Source organism: Carassius carassius, chromosome 48 (genome assembly GCF_963082965.1).
Source record: "Carassius carassius chromosome 48, fCarCar2.1, whole genome shotgun sequence".
Lineage (NCBI taxonomy): Eukaryota > Metazoa > Chordata > Actinopteri > Cypriniformes > Cyprinidae > Carassius > Carassius carassius.
This window is the reverse complement of record NC_081802.1, coordinates 297,497-318,310: the sequence shown is the minus strand read 5'-3', so window position 1 is coordinate 318,310 and position 20,814 is coordinate 297,497. Positions and strand designations below refer to the sequence as shown.

Sequence of the window (20,814 nt, the reverse complement as noted above, 5' to 3'; positions counted from 1 at the left end):
CAGGTAACATTAATACTGTGATTATATTTACGTCGTTCAAAATAAATAAAATATGTGGAAACAACTGCCTCTTTTCATTAAGAACAATCTAGCAATAAACCCACTCAGCTACAATTTAAATAATACGGTTGAAAAGTGTAAATCAATTGTAAATAAGTGTAAATCAAAATGGAACAGCTTAGGATTGCCATTGCAATTGCTATTTATCAAGATGCTGAAGAGGAGGCTGTCGAACGGAGGAGACGAATCCTTCAAAGAAAAGCCAGGATGCAGCGGAGGATGGCGAAGAGACGTGCCATATTAGCATGTCTCTCTAGCATTGTACGTTTTTCTAATTATTCTTTCTTCATAAACTGCCCATATACTTATGTGGACTTAGTTAGGTATATCCAAATGAAAAGTCATAATAAAAATTTATTATAATGTATTATATAGGCACCCTATCAACAGACTACAAAGTACTATCTCACAAAAAGTTATGTAAACTATTGCAGGGATGTAATGAGACAACATTAGATTTTTCAGTATACCAAATAAACTGACAAGTACAATAGGTTTGACAGTTGATAACATTTAAATTAACTAGCTTACACTTCACACACCTTTTATTTGTCTTTGTGGTGCTCAAATAAGTTTATAGTTTATCATCTTTATATAGCTAGGTGCACATCATATTACTGCATTAACACAAACAGGACAATTTAATATCTATAATAATCATATAGGCTACAACTTTTAGACTCTGGGATGAATGTTGTGCTAGAGCTTATCAATAAATGAATGAAACCGAAATAGAGTATAAAGAAATACTTCACGAAAAGAGCAAATGTTAGAGGGAGATTTAATTATGGCAGATTTTAGTAAATTTTAGACAAAATCCTTAAAACAACTGAGTATATAGCTTATATTAAATCCAAAAATATAATAAATACAATGCAACGACAGTACATATAGTAACAACTTTTTAAAAGCAATACATATAACAAATACATAATACAACAAAAGTAAAAACATTCTTAATATATTATCTATATATTTTAACAGGAACAAAGTCCCACTCGCAGGTATTCACAGATCAATGACCAGGTACCAATCCTGGTCAAGTTTTTTTCTGGAGAGGATTTAAAGCCAGCTTTCAGGCTCTCCAGGAACAGCATCAACATGCTGGTACAGATGCTGCCCCGTCAAAAAGCCCATGGATGGAGCCGTGAAATTGAAGTACTTGTTACGGTTTATTGGCTTGCCTGTTGAGCATCCTACAGGGTCACATCAGATGACTTCAGCATGCCACTTTCAACAGTTTGTAGGACTGTTCACAATGTTGTGGAGGAGATGATGACCATCCTCCACAAAATTATTCATTTTCCAAAAGCAGAGGAAATGGATGAGGTGGGGGGCCTTGCTGGCCATGAGGCATTCCGCTGTGCTGCTGGTGCCACATCAGGATTGTTCCTCCTGCAATGCCACAAAAAAGATGCTACATAAATAGAAAGATCTTCCCTTCCATCATTCTACAGGGCACCTGTGATGCTAAAGGCATATTTATAGATGTGTATATTGGCAATCCAGGCTCTGTACAGGATGCCCTTGTGCTGCGCAGATCACCAATGTACCAGCAGGCTTTGTATTCACCAGCTGGATACTATCTTTTGGGAGATGGGGGATACCCTTGCTTGCAGCATCCTATTGCAATCATGACCCCATACCGCCAGCCTGTCGCAAGTAAGAACACTTTTTTATGTCAGACAGACAGACACACACACACGATAAACCAAATTTTTACTGTTATGAATTTGCAATACACTACACATTTTCTACACGATTTTTGATTAACAGGCCAAGTTGAAGCCCGATACAACAGGCATTATGCACAAGCACGGAACATCATCGAGCGCACTTTTGGGATGTTAAAAACTCACTGGCGTGCAATTTTCTTGCGGGCCCTAGAGATCAGGCCACTGTTCGCCCCAAAGGTGATTGGTGCCTGTTGTATCCTCCACAACATCTGTGTGATGGGAGGTGATCTCTTGGAGGAGGAGGAGGAAAGCCAAGGACAAAAAGACAGCGAGGATGGTGAGAATGCAGCAGTGGGTGAGAGGGACCTATCAGGGAACCATCTCCGAGGACGTCTGGCTGCTCAGCTTTCTTCTCCCGTGGAACTGCCTGGGTGTCTAACTGAACAGTACTACATCTAGACAGTAAACCTTTCCAGATGTTGTCATGTTCATTAAAAGAGCAACATAAACAGTTGAAATAGCTATGACATTAATTAGAAAGATAGGTATGAATAAATGTGCAAGTAGATGGGTATAGATACATTTATACGTTTTCTTAATGTTGGTATGTTCTTCTTGAGATTTAACTGCATGATTGTAAATAATTGTATACCACTATAGACATTGGATATTACATTATTTTATATTATTTGTGTTTTTGTTGTAAATATAAAGAATACACTGTTGCTATAACAATGATTTGCCAGGGTTGAAATTGAAACATTCATTTTTATTTTTTTTTATTCAAATAATCTATATAAAATCATTTATCATTAAATACAACATTAATTTAGAATTTATTAAGTTTTTCTAAAAGAGAAATATGTCTCTGCTCTGGCTGTTGCTGCCCTCTCTCTCTCCTCTTCTCTCGCCAATGCTTCTCTCTCCCTCTCCTCTTCCCTCTCTGCCTGTTCTTTTAGAAACTAAAGAAGAGCCTGGCTGTCCCGTCGCCTCTTTCTTGACTGCTGGCTACTCCTGGCTTCCACAGAAGGGGCTGAACCTGGTGTGCTGACTGAGCCACCTGTAGTGGCAGTGGGTTTGATGCAACAACTCGAGTGCTGCCCCTGGAGTGCAGCATCCATTGCAGTGTACCACTGCCAGGTTGCAGCAGTCACACTACCGGCCTCTACCCCTTTTCCTGTGGGTGGGTCCCTAAGCTCCTGAAATAAAGCAAAATGCTGTCATGTTCTCACCTCACGTTGTTCCACACTTTTAGACATTTTTTATTTTTGCTCTACACAGAGGAAGATATTCTTAAGAATTTTTGTAACCTAACAGTTTGAGGCACCAAAAAATTACACATGTCAGTGGTGCCCCAGAACTCTTAGGTTACAAATATTCTTCCTTTGTGTAAAGCAAAAAAAAAAAAAAAAAGAATAAATAAATAAATAGTGTATACAGGTGTGAAACAACTTAAAATTGTAGGTGAATGGCAGAATGTTCATTTTGGGGTGAACTATTCTTTTTACAGTCTCAGAGTAAACAATGTAAACGGAGTAAACTACATTTTACAAAATAAAATGTAAGGGCCAATGCATCTATGTTAGGTTTCAAATATGACCGGAAAGTCTTTACACACATCTTGGTAAGCCTCTTTCAGTAACAGAAAGTAGAGAAACAGGCAGATTACCTTGTATTTATCTTTTAGGTTATTCAATTTTTTCTTTGCCTGTTTGGCAGTTATGGCCAAACCAGAAGTGGAACAAAATGCCTATAGGCAAAACAAACCCATAAAGATTTACATGATTCCACTTCAATAACGTATTCATTCTTATGGATGAAGACTGTCCAAATCTAGCTCCAAACCTTCAGACATGCAGGGAATTATACAAGCACTCAAAATGAATACTCACTCCCATCAACTTTTGGAGGAATTGCGCCTCCCGGTGAAAAGCCTTTTGTTGGCCGCCCGCCACTCTATCAAGGCCCGAGTTTCCTCAGCAGTCCCTTGATAAAAAATAATGCTTAATTTAAGTTGATGAAAAATAATACAATTATAAAAGAATTTGTAAAAAAAATGTAAATAAAGACAAGCAAACTATTTGGTTAAAATGACAAGAGCACTCTAAAATAAGGTTTGCATTTGATATAAGTATCGTTAGGCAAACGTTAGTTAGGAAACTTTTCCCTCAGGCAAAACAATTGCCCATTAGATATACCCAAAGCAAAATATATCAAATGTTTATCCACTACAGAATCAACACAGGCAGCCCCATATTTTACAAAATGTTACAGGGCCTAGCTACTTTTTAGGAGGACTTGCCGAGGGTTAGGCTACTTTTCAACTCGTAACGAAATCGTCTGAGCAAATTTTCAAATAGTTCCTTAAAATTCGACGGTAGCTTTGAAGTTTAAACAACATTCTGGCATCAAAGCTCTTAGAACTACGTTACATTTTGTGATAAAACAACAATAGTATTTCGAAATGTATAACTTACAGTTGTGAGTTTTCTCCTCCGCCATTGATGCTAACCTGGTTCGAGCTGAATTCTGGGTTATGGCCCGTATCAAGTCCGCACAAGTCACCTCTCCATGCATCCTCGGTAAAAGGAGCGGAGCAAGAACACATCCGGGGATTTGAACTGGACTTGGCTAGATGTGAACTTTGAAAAGGGAAACAGTACTTGGGCAGCGACTGATGACATTTCACAAGTCCACAAGTAACGTTACAGACAAGTACGCACAACATGGCCGATCAGGCAAGACGCCCCCCCGGATTTAAGCCAAAACGTGATTGGTTGAAGCGATAACGTGCTACGATTGGTCAGCTCAATGTGGCCGTTATTTGATTGGCTTGAGTAAACGGTGGGTGGAGTCCACTTATTTGTGGATTTATCTGCACGTCGACGCTAGAAGTGTTTCAAATCCACAAATGCACAGGAACCGATCCACAAATGCGTGCAGTGATTTACAAATGCACAGACAGCGGTTCACAAATAAATACCAGGTAGAGTTGTGTTTGTGACATTAAACACATTTGTAAATATATTTTTTTTTATTTGCAAATCTCATTTTATTTATTTGTGAGTTTTATATTTTTTTGTGAAACTCTGTACATTTATTTGTGAATTTGATATATTTTTGTGAATCTTGTTACATTTATTTGTGGATCATAATCTATTTATTTGGAATAAAGCAACAATTCTAACCCCATACCAAACTGACTCAAATGATTCGCGAACCCGCTACGAACTCTCCAACTGACTCAAATGATTCGCGAACCCGCTACGAACTCTCGAACTGACTCAAATGATTCGCGAACCCGCTATCTCCCGATCTGACTCAAATGATTCGCGAACCCGCTACGAACTCTCGAACTGACTCAAATGATTCGCGAACCCGCTACGAACTCCCGAACTGACTCAAATGATTCGCGAACCCGCTACGAACTCCCGAACTGACTCAAATGATTCGCGAACCCGCTACGAACTCTCGAACTGACTCAAATGATTTGCGAACCCGCTACGAACTCTCGAACTGACTCAAATGATTCGCAAACCCGCTACGAACTCTCGAACTGACTCAATTGATTCGCGAACCCGCTACGAACTCTCGAACTGACTCAAATGATTCGCGAACCCGCTATGAACTCCCGAACTGACTCAAATGATTCGCGAACCCGCTATAAACTCCCGAACTGACTCAAATGATTCGCGAACCCGCTATCTCCCGAACTGACTCAAATGATTCGCGAACCCGATATGAACTCCTAAATTGACTCAAATGATTCGCGAACCCGCTATGAACTCCCGAACTGACTCAAATGATTCGCGATTGTCGTCTTTCTGTGAGTGAGGCAGCTAACTGTGAGCTCAGCTGCTGCTCGTTATAACTGACCGCTCGGTCGGTCACGAATTATTTAATATTTGCATGTTAATTTTCTTTATTTTGAGCGAATTTGAGTCGTGACATGTCAAAGGAGAACAAAAGCTGTGAACACAAGAAGGGTCAGATGTGTTCTGCGAGGTCCTGCAAACATACTGGCAAAATGAGGTAAGAAAATCGCTATCTTTATTATCTTTTGAAAATAGTAAAGTATAACCAGAGTTTATAAATGGGTAGCTTAAAGGACATGTAACCTGCAGAAGATAAATAAATCCCCGTGTGTGTATTTGTGCGTTGCTTTATCACAGATGATCAAGTTAGATGCTCACCTACTGTGTTGCTGGTAAGTTATGTGTTAATGTCTGTCTTTTAGAGATTTTTACACATTTTCCTGATATGAATCCCATGCATTAGGTGTGTTATATATGTTTTTATTCTAATAATAGTTTCAAAGTGTTTTCTGAAACATATAAGTGCGAATGTCGGTACAATTTTAATGAATGAATGAAAATGAATGTAAAAATGAATGAGGATGGTTTAAAGCAGTGGTTCTCAGTGTCAGACCCTCTCTAGTGGTTACAGGTGAATCAATAAATTAAATATTAATGGTAATACATTTTCATTTCATCTTTGAGTAAGGCTTTTTTGTACATTTAAGTACAGTTAATGTACAGTAAAGAGTGTAGTGTTAATGTTCATTCAAACTGTATTTACCATGGTAAAGTGTCTGACAACAATAAATATTCTTATTAGAATAAAACTGCCTCATTTTTTAACTGTAGAGCTGTAGCTGAATAGTTTGGTCTACTACGCTGCTGAAATATAATGTTGGTCATTATGGTGGAACTTAATATTTAATAACAGATATTTTCTGAAGTGGTACTTGGTATAAAAAGTTTGAGAACCAATGGTTTCAAGAAATGGTATAAAAGGAAATCCTGCTTTTTAAGAACTTTTCAGTAAACCATTTCTTCTTTCCTCTTGTAGAGTCATCAAGGATCAGCTTGTTCTTGAAACATTGGTAAGAAATTGTTCATCTGCTCCACTGCACTGTCACTTCTGCTAGAGATGCTTTGAGCTTATGTGATAGGGTTTGATTGTGCTTAGTTTAATACACATTTACTGAATTAGATTTGACTTGTTTTCCTACACTGTATTGCTAGTGTTCTGATTAAAACAGTGTAACTAGGGACTCTGAAAACACTGCTTGTGAATAATTTGTTAATATTGTACATTTTCATCTGAATACATTAAATAAGTGTTTAATGAATAGTGTTGTCCACTTTGTTTCCAACCTCACTGTTACTGAACTGTAAAGTGAAAATATTGTGTGATTTATTTAGCATTCAGTTTTCAGTTAAATATATTCCACAATATCAGAGTTATTGTGAAACATTGTGAACATACCTAAACTCATTGGTTAAATCTTATGTGTCCTCCAGAAGTTTGTGCTCTGCAAGTGAACGACTCCTTGTGGTGCCATTCTAAAGAAGTTCCCAATCACTCTCACGATCTTCTCCTGGACTGTGTCCAGCTGCTGGAATCACCTCCCAATCTCTTTACTCATTTTCAACAAACATCTAAAGACCCATCTTTTCCGCCAGCACTTACCCAGCTAATACTAGCACTTTTCCTTCTTTTCTTGTCTTTCATATTAAAAAAATAAATAAAACATGGCTATGTGTTCTGTACTTTCCCATTAGAACCCCCCCCCCCCCCCCACCCTGGGTTCTTGGAATTGTCCTAATCCCCCCCCCCCCCCCCCCTTACAGCGGTCCTGGTTACAGAAGGTTCCCTTCTCAAACTGTGCAACACATTTTCACTGCACAAATGTACACATCTCTTGTCATGAGACACATTACTAAAACATGTTTTTTACAGAAACTGTAGTTTTCCTCCAAAATAAAAGATCAACTGGTTTCAGTCATAAAGGTACAAGGGTTTCTCTTGCAAGTGCCGCAGAAATTATGCATTTATATGCCAAATTATTTTACAAAAACCTTTAAATATTATTGTATTTGGATTGTTCTACTACATGTTTTTAACAATACATCCACGCATACTCTGCATCATAAAGTTTGGGATTATTTTCATCTGTTTTATACAGTATGTTCCCAAAATAAATCTGCTGTTTTACAGTTTTGAGCATGTGGTAGTTTATTGAAGTTGATTGTAAAGCCATTGCTGCCAGTCATTTGATTGTTAGCCTTTATCATGTACTGTTGATCTAAATGCAAACTAGGATCTAATTGAACCTACAAGTGTGTATTTATACATGGTGCCAGGTACAACGGTGAAACAACATCGTGTTATCATAACTTTTCAAAATCAACACCTCATTCAGCGTTAATTCAAGGTCTGCAGAAGACCGTGATGAAGGTAAGACGGTGAAACAGCGTCGCGATTTCAGCAGTGAATCAATGTCGTGATTTCAGCAGTGAATCAATGTCGTGATTTCAGCAGTGAATCAATGTCGTGATTTCAGCAGTGAATCAATGTCGTGATTTCAGCAGTGAATCAATGTCGTGATTTCAGCAGTGAATCAATGTCGTGATTTCAGCAGTGAATCAATGTCGTGATTTCAGCAGTGAATCAATGTCGTGATTTCAGCAGTGAATCAATGTCGTGATTTCAGCAGTCAATCAATGTCGTGATTTCAGCAGTGAATCAATGTCGTGATTTCAGCAGTCAATCAATGTCGTGATTTCAGCAGTGAATCAATGTCGTGATTTCAGCGTTGATCCAATTGCAAAATCGAAAGGTAATTCAACGTTGATTCAACCATGGTACCTGATGTTGTTTCAACGTTGAAATGCCGGCTGGGTTCTGTCTCTGAGAGGTTTTATTTAGTGTACTAACACTAGACGGCGTCAAATTCAAACAGAAGAACAGCTGAAAACGGTGAAAATAAATTAATGCCAAATTGAATGCGCAAACGCAGAAGTACAGATTTTTTCTCATATAGGATGTTTTTCCGTAGACGATATCGTTGAGCTATTATATTTTCACGTATTTATATCATGATACGTGTCCAAAAAATTGTTAATATGTATTAACAGTGTTTTAGTTAATAATGACAGATTCCTTTAGCAAATACACAACTGGTTCCCAGCAGACAATCAATAATGATGCAGAGCATATTTCTCAAACCACGTCTTTTGCAGAATTAATAATTGTCCGTGACGGAGATGTGATGAGGATGAACGAAAGCGAGAGGAAATATGATAATTAATAGGGATTTTACACAGACGCGCGCTCGCGCGGACAGATGCTCGCTCCCGTTCGGCGGCTGCAGCGGAAGGTTTTCTCGTTGTCTGAGGTAATAATCTTCATCTTTATTTAAGTTAAATCTTAAGACTGCTTAATAACGTTCATTGCGGGGGTTTAGCTCGAGCTGTGTTAAATGGAGGCCGGTGCAGCATGAGTTTCGTGCTCGGTTCGGCTGTTGTTCATTCTGGGCTTTTCTCGCAGGTCTCCGCGCGCTCCGGTGTGATGGCGACCGCTCGCGCTGCTCTGCGCATCATTCCGCCATTTGTGAATGTTTGACCCATAAAACAGACATGACACGCGGCCAGGGATCGGTTCTCCTCCGCTGCGCGGTTCTGCTGGTTCTCAGCGGCGGGAGTTCTCCTCTACCGAACCGGACCAGCAGCGTCCGTGATGCGCAATACGGTAATAATAATACGAATAAACACACCAGTAAAGGCTCTGTGGGAACCACCGAGCAGACACCAAAGCTACAGGACAACAGCAGTGCGGCGAGACGGTGGCGTGTTCTGGGTGAAGTCGGGCCTTTGTGCGCTTACCGCACTCTTGACCCAGGTGACCCCGGGCGTCTGTGCTTCCGCTACACCCAGCCTGACTTCAGGTGCGCCAGCACTTCCTGTCGACAGGTGAGCTCACCTGGTGGGCAAGTCATGGCGAATATTCTGTCCAACGGAAGTGTGTTAATTCAGTGGACGGTCGGTCACGAGGCCCAACGTGACTCTACCGCCTCACCAGAGAGCCTCGCCCCGGGTCAGACGGGTGGATTCAGGCTCAGCTGCTGGTGGAACGGAAGCTACACCCAGTTCGAATGCGCCGGGGTGCATCTAGGCAGCAGCTGCAGGGATTATCTACTGGACGAGCTGCACATGAACGTGCCCTACCGCCTCTGTGTCCGGCCCTACGCCCTCGAGCTGCCCGAAGCCTGTGTGGAGTTCAGCCTCGCGACCGGCGGGATGCAGGACATCGTTATCGCCATGACGACGGTGGGCGGGGCCATCTGCGTGATGCTGGTCATCATCTGCCTGCTGGTGGCGTACATCACCGAAAACATCATGAACCCGACAGTGCAACACTCGCACAGATCGCACCTACACACACACCTGTGAAAACACAAGCACTGACATCACACATCGTTATCTTCACGCAAACTCACACGCACACCTTCCCACAACTAAGACTGCGCTGCTCCTGAGATGCACTTCACGACACTACTGACACACCAGCTGTGTTCGGAATGGAATGCTAACCTTCTGTTTAGTGCATCGCTTACTTTTGAGGAATAGATAAGTAGGCATTGTCACATGACCTCATCATGTTGCTTGTGAGAGGTGTCCAGTTCTTAGAAAAGACTGTTTGCATATTTTAGCGCAATTTTACATTTTGGCAGTCAAATAATGAGTCGAGTAGGACTGTCCAGTTCTTTCGTCACAGGTCAAGTCAGAGGCATTGCATTGTGGGATACAGTATACCGCTGAGATAGTAGGAATAACAAGACAGTATGCTATTCCAAACATAGCCAGACACACAAACAAGCTTTTTTCCTGTGTGCATTTCCATCTAGTCTCGTTTAATAATCCCATTTACCAAAAAACTGTGCACTCATTAATATCCAGACTGACAGCTATATAAATATTTGGTTTAGAAATGAACTGCCTATGATGACTTCGTGCAAGGGGAAACAATGTTTTGAGGCTTAGTGAAGAAAGAAAAGCATTTCCCTGATCTCACACGGAGACGTCTATTTGACGTCTGCGTTACATCTGCAAGACGTGTTTGTTAAAGTGTTTGCTCATCTGTGATACATCTACAGGACGTTTCCTATCAGATGTCAAATAGATGTTTAGAAGATGTCTTTAAGATGTTTATGATGTAAAACTGATATCTTAGCGATGTATGTGTGCTGTCCGCTGCTGAAGTTTTGTACTCTAATGTTCTGTGTGTCAAACCCAATAATTTACAGTATGCCTTATCTTTACACAACTCTTCTAATTCTGAGTTAGTAATATTAATTATTCACCAAAATAAGGAGCCACTGACTGGCTGAACAGTCATTTGAATACTGTGCTTTTTTCCCTCTGTAATACAAACCTTTTGTGTCAATAAACGAGGGTGAATTTAATAAACTGGTTTGTTTAGTTTTATTGTGTTTGATGTCTTAATGAAACCGATAAACACAGATTGTACTCTCTGAAGTAAGTACGTGACGCGTGTTATTCTTCATTCTGATTCGCGGGGTTTGATGAGGCCTCAGCGGAAGCTCCGCCCACCGCCCCTCCCCCCATTGTGACGCGTCACCGACAGCTGCGCTGCGCAGGATATCCGCCATTTTCTTCCCCTCCGCGGAACCGAGTAGAAGCGTCGAACCGATCTCTCTCTCTCTCTCTCTGTCACCGGGCTTTAGATAGAGATGCCGGCCCATCCGCTGCGTGTCGCGGTCGTGTGCTCCAGCAACCAGAACCGCAGCATGGAAGCGCACAACATCCTGAGGTAACGACGACAAACCGAGCAAAACTCGAGCCCGACCTCGCCGTCGTTTCTCCGTCGTTCACATCTTCAGCGCTCGATCGGGGTTCAGATGGTCCAAACGCGGATCGGAATCGAACCTGGCCGGTCAGATCACGAGGAAGAGTTTATTCGCTTTTAAGCAATCAGAAACACGGAAGCTGATGAAGACCGCGTAAAAGCTTGAATCGAAAAATAGAGAAAGTTCTGGAATAAAGTAGTCAGACTTGGATGTAGTTTTATAATACAGACGTGATAAGGGTAATAGAGACGTACTGAATCGTCACACGATACTAGTCTCTGTTAGCAGATAAAATGAGTTTAAGTGATATATATGTCAGGTAAAAAATGTTAGTCTGAATGTAACGTTACTGTAAGTCGCTTTGGATAAAAGCGTCTGCTAAATGCATAAATTTAATCACTTTTTTTAATATAGTATAAATGTAGACTTCAGTCAGGGAAGCATTTATATTTAATTCTCGACAGGGATGAAAACGAGGCTGTGACAGACTCAAGTGGACTGATTAAACGTGTTTTTATGAGTCATGAGATGATAATTACACAATCACAGCATGTAGGTGCACAGAGACGTCTACAAGACGTGTTTTACTGGCTCCTCTGCCATACAGTCCTATCAGATGTCAAACAGACGTTTAGAAGACGTCTTTAAGATGTAAAACTGACATCTTAGAGACGTCTGTCCCTCACAGCCTTGTTTCTGACCTGATGAAGGTCAGGGGTCAGGTTGATCTAGGGTCAGGGGTCAGGTAAGTCTCCGCAGGTGGACAGGGATCTCTGTCCTCGTGTGTGTGGTGTCTGACCGTCTCTCTGTTATTCCCACAGCAAGCGAGGGTTCGATGTGCGTTCCTTTGGCACAGGAACACATGTGAAGCTCCCAGGACCCGCGCCGGACAAACCCAACATCTACGACTTCAAAACCACCTACGAGCAGATGTACAACGACCTGGTGCGGAAAGACAAGGAGCTGTATCCCTCACACACACACACACACTCTCAGACATCGATGGCTCCAACAGAACATCCACAGAAACTCTTTTGTTCTGTAGGTTCTTTTAAAGAATGGTATTTGGTCACTTTAAGAACTCTTCATCGAAAGGTTCTTTGAGGAACCCAGAATGGTTGTTTTATCCCAAAACCATTTTTGGAATGCTTTATTTTTAAGAGATTGTCGTGGTAAGGCATGGTTTAGATCTCAGGAGGTTTAAACCATGTTTTAGTGACGACGATGGAGTGTGTTCCTCACATTAAAGCCACAGTTCACCCAAACATGACGAGTCTGTTATTGACTCCTGGTGTGGTTCCAAACCAGAAGATGTTTCCCAGTGATGGTCAGGATATCTGCTGTGGTGTTTCACTGAGGTTTGGAACGAGATCAGGGTGAGCTCATGACAGGTTTATAAGTCACCTGATGATGTGTTTGTGCAAGAAGAACAAAGCCCAAATTCACTGGAAAAGAGACGAGCACGGGCAGGACATCTGTGTTCTGAGGCTTATGGGATGCGACTGTGATTCACAGGAAAGCAGGTCACAGATTGAATCCTCTAATGCTGTTCCCATCAGCCCCAGCGTTTAACCAGATTCATGTCACCAGATCTAACCACGGAGTCACACTGAGAGTCATTTCTTTTTCCTGAAAATGCTAGATAATATTCTCACCTCGGACTAAACCGACTGACTTTACTCACACAGGTATAAAAACCTCACACATTTTGTGTTGTCATTCAAAAATGATCAGCGTACATTATTATCATCACCAAATCCTGAATGTAGTCTGTTTCCTTTCAGTTAGCACAGGTTTCATTGCTCATTGATCTGAGCTTCCGCTCCTCAGGTTTGGAGAGAGAAGCATTATTTGTGGATGATTTGTCAGGTTTAAGCTCCGAGATCGGTCCGCTCCAGAGAGAAACACAATCCTGTGATGAGAGCCAGACCAACACATTTAACACTCAGATGTGCTTTAGTCATTCACCTAATGAGTGGTTGAACACATGTTTCATGATTATTAATTTTTGGTTAGTTTTAATAAACCATACTCGCAAAAATAAACATAACATAAAAAAAACACTGGATTTGCAGTGATGTGACAGTAAGGCAATGAAAAACCAATCTGAATCTGAAGCTTTTGATGGATAAATAATAAACAATCGTAATGAGTGATTTACAGGAGACCGATCAGAATTATATTTTTATTATTTTTTTGATGTTCACTGGACCATGAGCTAGTTTATTTATACTGCTTATAATTGGACACTAATTCTGAATCCCAGACTCAGTTTAATTTGCTGAATTGATTCGAAGGATGCAGTTCAGTGAGTGTAGTTTGTAATGTGTGAGAAATCAGAGGTGACCAGTAGATGGCGCTAGTGCACCTGTTTCCAGTGTTTTAACCCTTTGTAGACACACAGTTTGGACTGTTATTTGTCTTCCTTGACCGCTGTGCTCAGATACACTCAGAACGGGATCCTGCACATGCTGGACCGCAACAAGCGCATTAAGACACAGCCCGAGCGCTTCCAGAGCTGCAAAGAGCAGTTTGACCTGGTGATCACGTGTGAGGAGCGTGTGTACGACCAGGTGCTGGAGGGTGAGTGTGTGTGTGTGTGTGTGTGAGTGAGAGTGTGTGGGGCTCCAGAATCACAGCCGTGTCTCTTTCAGACCTGAACTCACGCGAGCAGGAGACCTTTCAGCCCGTGCACGTCATCAACGTGGACATCCAGGACAACCACGAGGAGGCAACTCTGGGAGCGTTCCTCATCTGTGAGCTCTGCCAGTGTGTGAGTACACAAACACACACACCCGGAGATACTCGTATGAGCTCAATAAAGTCTTTCTGTGCTCAGGTTTCATGCATTCTGTTCAAAAAACATTTACCCCCAACAGTTTACAATTGTTTTAATGGATGTACATAAACCCCAATTTATGATTTTACATGGAATCAGGGTTATTATAGTTAACTACACAAAAAATAACTTTAAAAAAAAAAAAACTAAAAACTGTACCAAAGTAACCCAAATTTAAAAAAAAAAAAAACTTCCCAAAATTGTGTGCGTGTATATATATATACACACACACACACGTAGAAAAATGACACAATTACACACAAAGTTTACATAATTTTGTCATTTTAATGTTTTTTTATGCTTGGTTTTTAATCAATTACAATCTTTTTATGTTTTCACTATAATTTAAATTAATTAAAATTCTACTTAATTTGACAGATACTGGTGGGAGTTTCATATTTTAATTAAAAATGTTAAAATAAAACAATAAAAATTCTAAATATCAATATAAACTCATACCATCTCAGTGATGATAAAAGTAAATAATAAAACTAATGTATACTATCGTTAAAGCCGTTCCTATCTTAATTTACACATTTCATGTACGTTTGTCACACTGTTCTTCCATATACAAAATGTACATAAGAACACTTTTATGAACCGTTCTTAGATATTCACATTAAATCTATTACTTCACATGAAGGATTTATGCTTGTGATTCCTGAACATTAGTGAAACAGTTCTCGTGTAAAACATTATCTAATCTTTCACAGTTCAGAAAGAAAAGCAATAATTCAGCTTCTTACATAAAGCCTCTTACATAAGTGTCAGTTTACATAAGAAGTGTTCTCTGAAGGATGTTTGTGCTTCTCTTCTCAGATCCAGCACACTGATGACATGGAGAACGAGATGGATGAACTTCTGCAGGAGTTTGAGGAGAAGAGCCACCGGCCGTTCCTTCACACCGTCTGCTTCTACTGACCGTTGCCATGGCAGCAGCGTAGCGGCGCAACCGCGCGCTCATTTACACGCAGAAACTCTGACGCGACACGCACATCCAGCTGGTCAGGACTGCAACCCTGTCGCTGGCAGTCGTGCGTTTCTCTGTCTCTCTTATTCTGTCTACAGCTTAACCTCAGAAGGAAAGATGGTCACCGCGGCTCAACGCTAACTCTGACGCAACGCCTGAGGTTACGATGAGCGTGCGTAGACTTCGAATGCTGAATCCTGCTGTAAATGGAACTGAAGATCATTCAGAGAGACCGAAACGGTTCTAGAGTAAAACTAGCGCTGTCGCGAGAACCTGGTTTTGCGACAAACTCGTTAGCGAAGAAACCCTACAGTTATTAGTAAGGGTTTTCCTGCGTCTAACGGGTCTGTTCCAGCTGGACACTGACTTTATCTGATCACATGGTTAGAAATGTTTTATTTAGATGATGTAATGTTTCAGAACTCTGGCAGACGGGATCTCATGAATTTATTTCGTCATTATTTAAACATGGGATTTGATACCTGAGCCCTGAGGAAATTTTGTTTTTCTTTAATTTTGTGAATGATAAGATGATTCTGTACATGAAGCAGCCCAGAGTGCCTGAAAATATTCTTGTAAATATTGCTCTATGATTGAATGAATAAAGCGTCAATGAATATCATGGGATAAGTTTTTCTGGGCTTCTTCGGGTCAAAAAAGACCGAAACCATGTACGTTTTAAATTTTTAAATTTTTTTGCTTCATCGGAGGGGGATGAAACTTGGTGACTTTTGTTGTATTACCTATGTGAACACACAAAGAAATCAAGGAGATGATTCTGATATGTTAAAGGGTCGTAAAAAAAAATTGCACACTTGCACACGGGTCAGAACCGACCAACATAGGAAATGAATGGGAAATACAAGAAAATCCGAAAACTCAGAGAAACTTTGGTGGTACAAACTACAGATCAGCCACTGTGCAGAAAAAAAGTGTACAGCAATGAAGGGGTGACACTCTAAAACATCAAGAGTGCAAATAAGACACCCTCCCCCCCACACACACACACCCACACACACAAACACACACACACACAGAGAAATTAACTGGTAAGACTGAAACAGCAAATTTTGCTATATTTTACTATATAATCATAATAACTCCAAAACTATAGCAAGGAGAGTCAAAAGGTAGGTATCGTTTGAAAGAACTCTTTTTAAATTTTTCAAAAATATAAATTAGATTACATTTAGACATTGTCCTGCAGAGAAATTGCGGATAAAAGACAAAATATATATATAATTTGTATTATGATTTTGCATATCTTTCTTATTTGTCATGGAATAACTCAGGAAGGAAATAAGGTAGGAGGAAAATTCTTTTTTAGTGAAGTCCCCCTACATGTTAGCTGCATCTGGATAAAAAATAATAATAATTTGGATAAAGGAATCAAAAGTTACAGCATTTGGAACAGAGATAGCCTTTTTGTACAGTCTTTGACGCCCCCTCATGGGCAATTGTTTCTCCATGAAGAATATCTAGTCATAAAAGCAATAGATTATGTTAATTTTAGGCTCATTGTAATTGTAATAATATGCTGTAAAAAATGAAGTGCCATTTTCAATGATCTGTGAATGTTTCATGAGCTGTATGATGTTTTTGACACATTGCAGTACATTATTTTATAGATTATGAAAAAAAAAGAAATTGTATTTATCACCAAATAACTCAGCAATACTTAAGATTTTTTCAAAGTGGATACATTCACTGTAAAGGTCATACCCTAAGCTTTCAAATGACATCAACTTTGTGTTAATCAAGGCAATATTTTTGAAAAATATGGTAATGAATATTTTCGCAGCTAGGTGGCGCCTGCTGGCGGTACACTCGGTTTTAGAGGGATTACTCAGCACTCGTTAAGAGTTAATAAATGTGATTAGATGCATTAAAAAGCTGAGATCCTAAGCTTTAAAATGATATATAGATTGTGTTGTTCCATTCAGTGGTTGCTTAGTAATTCGATTTTTTTTCTTTCCAAATGGGAATAAAAAAAAAATAAAAAAAAAAAGCTATGGCAGCCTATAGGCGGTTACAGGACATTACACACATTTATTATATTTTAAAGCCACTGGATGGCGCTCTTCTCACTTGAATTTTTTTTTATTTTAGGCCTGCACTCTATTTTGATGTGCAATGGTGCATTTATTGAAAAAAAATTAAAATAAAATAAAAATATATATATTAATTCTAATGGAAAAAATTGCTCATAAAAAATATATAATTAATGCAAAGTATCATAAAAATCTTTAAAAATTCTAAATAATATACAAAAAATATTATTGAACAAAAATATATTTGATTGGTTTTCCTGGGAAAAAAAAAGTTACATTTTTAAGGCTTCGGTCTTTTTTGACCCGGAGGAAGCTAAGTGTAACCCATTTACGAAGAAGCCCAGAGGGTTAAACCGCACCGTGGTGTCAAATTCATTATACGCAACTGTTTTTACTCTAAAAAATATATAAATGCTTGTTTAAACCAAATCTTTTAATGTTTAAGTTCTCAGTAACGAAGTATTACCATAACATTACACAATACTGTTAGAATGATTTTCAGAACGATTTTTCTAAGTGATTAACGATAAAACATTGACAGCCAATCAGAATCTATCCTGCTTTAAAGAGCGCGAACATGTGCGGACCGTTATGCACGCGCGCGCTGAGGTGAACGCTATTACTTATCATTAGTTATCGCTATAATAATTGTTATAGTGTAAACCGCCCTAGCTAAGAATAGCGGAGTCCGCACTATTAGAAGGATATAATTGTAAGCAATTTCTGAACGATTTAATTTCTAGCTGATGAACGATAATAGTGACGATAAAAATCCATCCAATTTCAAGCAGTAGAGGACCAAACAAATAAAACAAGAAACCTGCAACGCGTTTAAAAGAAACAAAACGCAATTTAGTTATAACTGTCCAAAAAACATTGTAGTAATGTTCCATTTTAAAAGGAACAGAAAAGGAAAACACGTGGTGTTACCATGGTGCTTCTGTAGGGGTGCGCGTGGCTCTGATATTCCAGATGAGCGTGACGCAGGAGTTCCTCATTAAGCTAATGGACTGATCTGAGATCTGATACAGTCAAGCACATCAGATCACTTACAGATCAGATCTGAACGCGCGTCGGACCAAAGCGAGCGAAGCATAACGTTACAACGCGCCGTCGACGCAGACGTGATGTAGAGACGCGCCGCAGGTGAGACATCTGATGCTCCGCTGCCGGAGATGAGATCCGCGGACGGCGCTCGGGGGATGCTGCTGTGAGGAAGATGATGTTTATGGTGTCTGGAGCGGCTCTGGTGCTGGTAAGAGGATCTGATGGGGATTACGTAACTCTCACACTGACCGCAGCACAACTTTATTGATCACTGTGTGCTTTTCTATGGAGACGCGTGTTGAAGGGCAGGTTTAAACGCTGATCGCTGTGAAATGGCAGTAGTTTTGGTGTTTTCCAGGCCATCGTGTGTGTGTCCGACATGAACGCGCTGCTCGACCGATTTCACAACTTCATCCTGCCGCGCATGCGCGGACCCGAGCGCGTGTGTCACTGCACCTGCGGCAGGTAAGACCACTTTATATCCGCTTCTCTGGAAACACGAGCGGCACTACACTTCTCATTTAAATACCGAGTTTCCGATTGGTTGACACTGTTATATAGATGTTAACTAGTTCTAGGTTTGGTGACCAGGTTACAGTATACCATGACTTTCGATTAATTAAAGAAAGAACCAAACAGAATCAGCGACGCGATGTGCGAGACTTCCGCTTCATTAGCCGCTATTCCCAAATATGATGTTGTTCGTAAATAAGTAGAAGAATATCAAAGTGCGATAGCCTAAATGCTACAGCTATTTCCTCAAAATCCAGTGTGTTTATAATAAAGTAATATGATTATATACTGTATAGCTACCAGTTTGAAACATCAAGCAAAGGTTGCGTTTGTACCGCGATAATAACGGGAAACGAATGCTAAAAAATAAAACAATAATTAAAATTCTGGCCAAAATAAATAAAATGTTAAATATATTTTTGACCATTCGGCCTTCATATAGGAAAATATTTTAAAATGAATAAAACCTATATTCATAACATCCTAGATTTAGCTGTGTGATTTTCACATGAGCTACAGATAACACACATATATGTGCGTGTTTATTTAAGATATATATATATATAGAACATATATGTACCTAAGTATATTTAGAAACCTATTTGAGCAAAATCTGTTTTTTGTATGTTTTGAAGGTTAAATATAGTCAAATATTTCCGATTAGTCAAAGATCTCCCGTTCATTAAACGGCGTCTCCCGCAGGCACCGTGTGGAGCACGTGATCCCGTACGAGGGCTCGGTCTCGGCCAGCTCCGTGGGCTCGTCGGGGGGGAGCAGCGTGAGCAAGCAGGAGCTGGACCTGGTGCTGGGTCTCCTGATGGGCTTCTGCATCAGCTGGATCCTGCTGTGGCTGGACAGAGCTCTTCACTGCGCACTGCGCTTCTGGAGGTCCAGCAGACACTGCGGTGAGAGGAACCTCCGTCCTGACCAACCTTCTCACATGCTTCAAACGTAAAAAAAATTATTTAGAATTCTTTTTTAAGAGAGATAATTGATTAAAAGTTTGGGTCATTTTGACTCTGGTATGTATGGAGCACCATCACTGCCAAAAATACTTTGTTAAATGATCTAAGTTAAAATGTGTATAAAATATTCATCTTTTTTTCTCGTATCTCACTATGAATTATGATTTTTGTTGATGAACATACATTTGTGTGTCTATCGACATGAAAGATGTATAACTTTTTTTGAACTGAACCTGAAAGTTTATGCAAGTAAAATGAATTCATTTAAAAAACTTTTTAGAGTAATATTTATGTTGTTTTTATATAAATATGTAGGTTTCATAAATTCGGGCTTAGAAAGTGGTAAATTCAAAGGAATTTAAGTTAATTAATTCTAATGTGGTCAATACTGGTCATTCTCACATTGTATGATCTTATAAGTTCCATATAATGATCTATTCATATACAATTTCTCATCGGTATTCAAAAAAAAGCATTCCAAACTTTGACATTTTTAGTGAGAAGTTGCTGATCAGATGATTAAAGATATTAGTTTGGAGTGTTATGTAAAACAGAAACAGGGTTGTGTGACTGTATTCTGCTGTCGTTTCAGGTGCAGACGGTGATCTGTGGCGCTGGGTGTCGCGCGTGTGGAACCTGCGAGAGCTGCGCAGACGACTGCAGTCGCGCCGGACGGAGGACGCCGGGAATAACGTGGTGCAGGTCAAACAGAGGCTGTACCACAACGGTCACCCGAGCCCTCGCCGACTCTGACAGACTCCGCCCCCTGAGCTCTCGCCGCCTATGACAGACTCCGCCCCCTGAGCTCTCGCCGCCTATGACAGACTCCGCCCCTCCTCTGACAGACTCCGCCCCCGAGCCTTTGCCGCCTCTGACAGACTCCGCCCCTCCTCTGACAGACTCCACCCCTGAGCCCTCGCTGACTCTGACAGACTCCGCCCCTCCTCTGACAGACTCCGCCCCTGAGCCCTCGCCGCCTCTGACAGACTCCACCCCTGAGCCCTCGCTGACTCTGACAGACTCCGCCCCTCCTCTGAC

The 20,814-nt window shown here is 40.4% G+C and overlaps 3 protein-coding genes across 3 annotated transcripts; all 3 read left to right on the top strand.

Annotated features, from left to right (window-relative positions):
- The first annotated feature begins 8,816 nt into the window (after positions 1-8,816).
- On the top strand, positions 8,817-10,037 carry fndc10 (fibronectin type III domain containing 10). The gene is made up of 2 exons (XM_059543277.1): positions 8,817-8,919; positions 9,072-10,037. Exon 2 carries the CDS (start codon positions 9,161-9,163, stop codon positions 9,971-9,973), a length of 813 nt encoding a protein of 270 aa, XP_059399260.1. The 5' UTR covers positions 8,817-8,919; positions 9,072-9,160; the 3' UTR covers positions 9,974-10,037.
- A 1,132-nt stretch (positions 10,038-11,169) lies between these two features.
- On the top strand, positions 11,170-15,822 carry ssu72 (SSU72 homolog, RNA polymerase II CTD phosphatase). The gene is made up of 5 exons (XM_059543634.1): positions 11,170-11,354; positions 12,213-12,356; positions 13,835-13,974; positions 14,046-14,164; positions 15,050-15,822. Exons 1-5 carry the CDS (start codon positions 11,275-11,277, stop codon positions 15,149-15,151), a joined length of 585 nt encoding a protein of 194 aa, XP_059399617.1. The 5' UTR covers positions 11,170-11,274; the 3' UTR covers positions 15,152-15,822.
- Positions 15,823-18,053: 2,231 nt separating this feature from the next.
- tmem240b (transmembrane protein 240b) lies at positions 18,054-20,561 on the top strand. Its single transcript, XM_059543187.1, has 4 exons — positions 18,054-18,506; positions 18,657-18,763; positions 19,514-19,716; positions 20,369-20,561. The coding sequence occupies exons 1-4, from the start codon at positions 18,471-18,473 to the stop codon at positions 20,527-20,529; spliced, it is 507 nt and encodes a 168-aa protein (XP_059399170.1). The 5' UTR covers positions 18,054-18,470; the 3' UTR covers positions 20,530-20,561.
- The last annotated feature ends 253 nt before the right edge of the window (positions 20,562-20,814 follow it).